This window comes from Sphaeroforma arctica (assembly GCF_001186125.1).
Source record: "Sphaeroforma arctica JP610 unplaced genomic scaffold supercont1.5018, whole genome shotgun sequence".
Classification (NCBI taxonomy): Eukaryota; class Ichthyosporea; order Ichthyophonida; genus Sphaeroforma; species Sphaeroforma arctica.
The window spans coordinates 1-1,889 of record NW_014035540.1 but is presented as its reverse complement, the minus strand read 5'-3'; the positions used below and the strand labels follow the sequence as shown (position 1 = coordinate 1,889).

At 40.1% G+C, this 1,889-nt stretch overlaps 1 protein-coding gene across 1 annotated transcript; it reads right to left on the bottom strand.

Moving 5' to 3' along the window:
* Positions 1–223: 223 nt before the first annotated feature.
* Positions 224–997, bottom strand: SARC_14726 (hypothetical protein; the record flags this gene model as incomplete). Its single annotated transcript, XM_014291140.1, has 2 exons — positions 224–477; positions 808–997. Coding segments are annotated over 2 exons (444 nt in total), but the record flags the coding sequence as incomplete, so codon positions are not given.
* Between the last annotated feature and the right edge of the window lie 892 nt (positions 998–1,889).

The window sequence follows — 1,889 nt, the reverse complement described above, 5'->3', positions numbered from 1 at the left end:
TACACACTGCTACAGACCTGCAGCATGTCCGTAGTCGACTGCCCATCACTTTCCCCCACAGGCGCAGGTCCAAACATAGTACACTCATATACACAACCAAAACATACACTATACTATAGTGTATAGTCGTGTGCCCATCTCTTTCCAGGCGTAGCTCCAAACATAGTACACCCATACACACAACCCAAACATACACTATACTATAGTGTATAATGCTACATACCTCCAATACATCAATGGCAGCCTTCTCGTCGCCTATCCACACAGGCGTAGCCCCAAATGTAGCGTTAACACTGAGCGCGTTCAATACAGTCACATTGACTGTATGTCCCATCCCACTACAGTACAACGGCTGTGCACAATAGGGCCATAGATAAGGACAGTCTGAGAAGTCTAGACGCGACGGCACAGTCGACAGATGTGGTGTGTAGGTGCGTAGGATGTCATGGGCACCAAATAGATTGAGCTGACCCGAACCTGTTGTGGGATTGGTACGATATGATAAGTATCTGTACACACAAACATATATACAAACACACACATACACACTCACACACACACACACATATATATACATATATATATATCTATATACATATATAAAAATTTAGATACAAACGTACATATATATATATATATATTTAATCTAATAGCAATTCATATATATATATATATATAAATATATATATTTAATCTAATAGCAATTCATATATATATACACAATTGCTTAAACACTTGCATGCTCATATATGTAAATATCAACATATTCATTTACTCGAATGCACACAACACAAACACGCGTCATACCTTGCTGAAATAGATTAGCGCCCTTGATAGGTATTGCTGATTCGATAAGTATCTGCTTGACACTCGTAGGATTGACGAGCAGTCTCTGCTCAACCGTTAGTCCACTCAAGAGTAAAGCTACGGCACCAGCCACCAACGGGGACGCAACGCTATAAATAGATTGTTGAGGATGACAGTTTCGGCATAGCATAAATCTATGTGGCATACAATACGTTAGAACTACTGTAGGAGGAGTGCATGCGCAACACTATAAATACATTGTTGAAGATGATAGTTTCGGCATAGGATATATATGTATGTGACATACAATACGTTAAAACTACTGTAGGAGGAGTGTATGCGCAACATGATAAATAGATTGTTAAGGATGATAGTTTCGGCATAGGATGTATGTATGTGACATGCAATACGTTAGAACTGCAGTAGGAGGGGTGCATGCGTTTCGGATATTTGTGCATCCAAATGCAGCTATGAAATGTGGAGATACTATATTACGTATAGACGTATACGATGTCATTGGCAGAGGCAGCGGTGTGCGTAATACAACTTTTCTTTAAAGTAGCACCGGTGAGACTGGGACTGCTCTCTGGACCATGGAGCCTCTCAGAACAAAAAGAAGGGCCGGTACTGGGACCAGCTACCAATGGCTATGCCACACTTTAAATACTGTGGTGTTTAGCTTCTGTCGGCGCAAGTTTGTGAAATGCCACAGATAGCAACACGTACGTTACTGTACTCACACGAAATAACATATATATCCCGAATGAGGAAATGTCAGAACCATTGATGAATACATGCACACACACAGCTCACCTCGAACCACTCGTTTCAGTACAACTGTCATGCATATCAAGTACAAATACGTACGAATCTTCACATTCACAAATATACATACATACAATATAGTATACTCGTGCCTATATCGTGTGTAATTATCAGTCTCAAATCACCTCGTGTCGCGCAGAATCATGCATTGATATTAGTGAGCTAATCCTATAGTCAATGTATAGTGCAACTGACATCTATACCAGGTTTAAATAAGTTCCACATACTTGCACAATGCCAGTACATACGTATATATT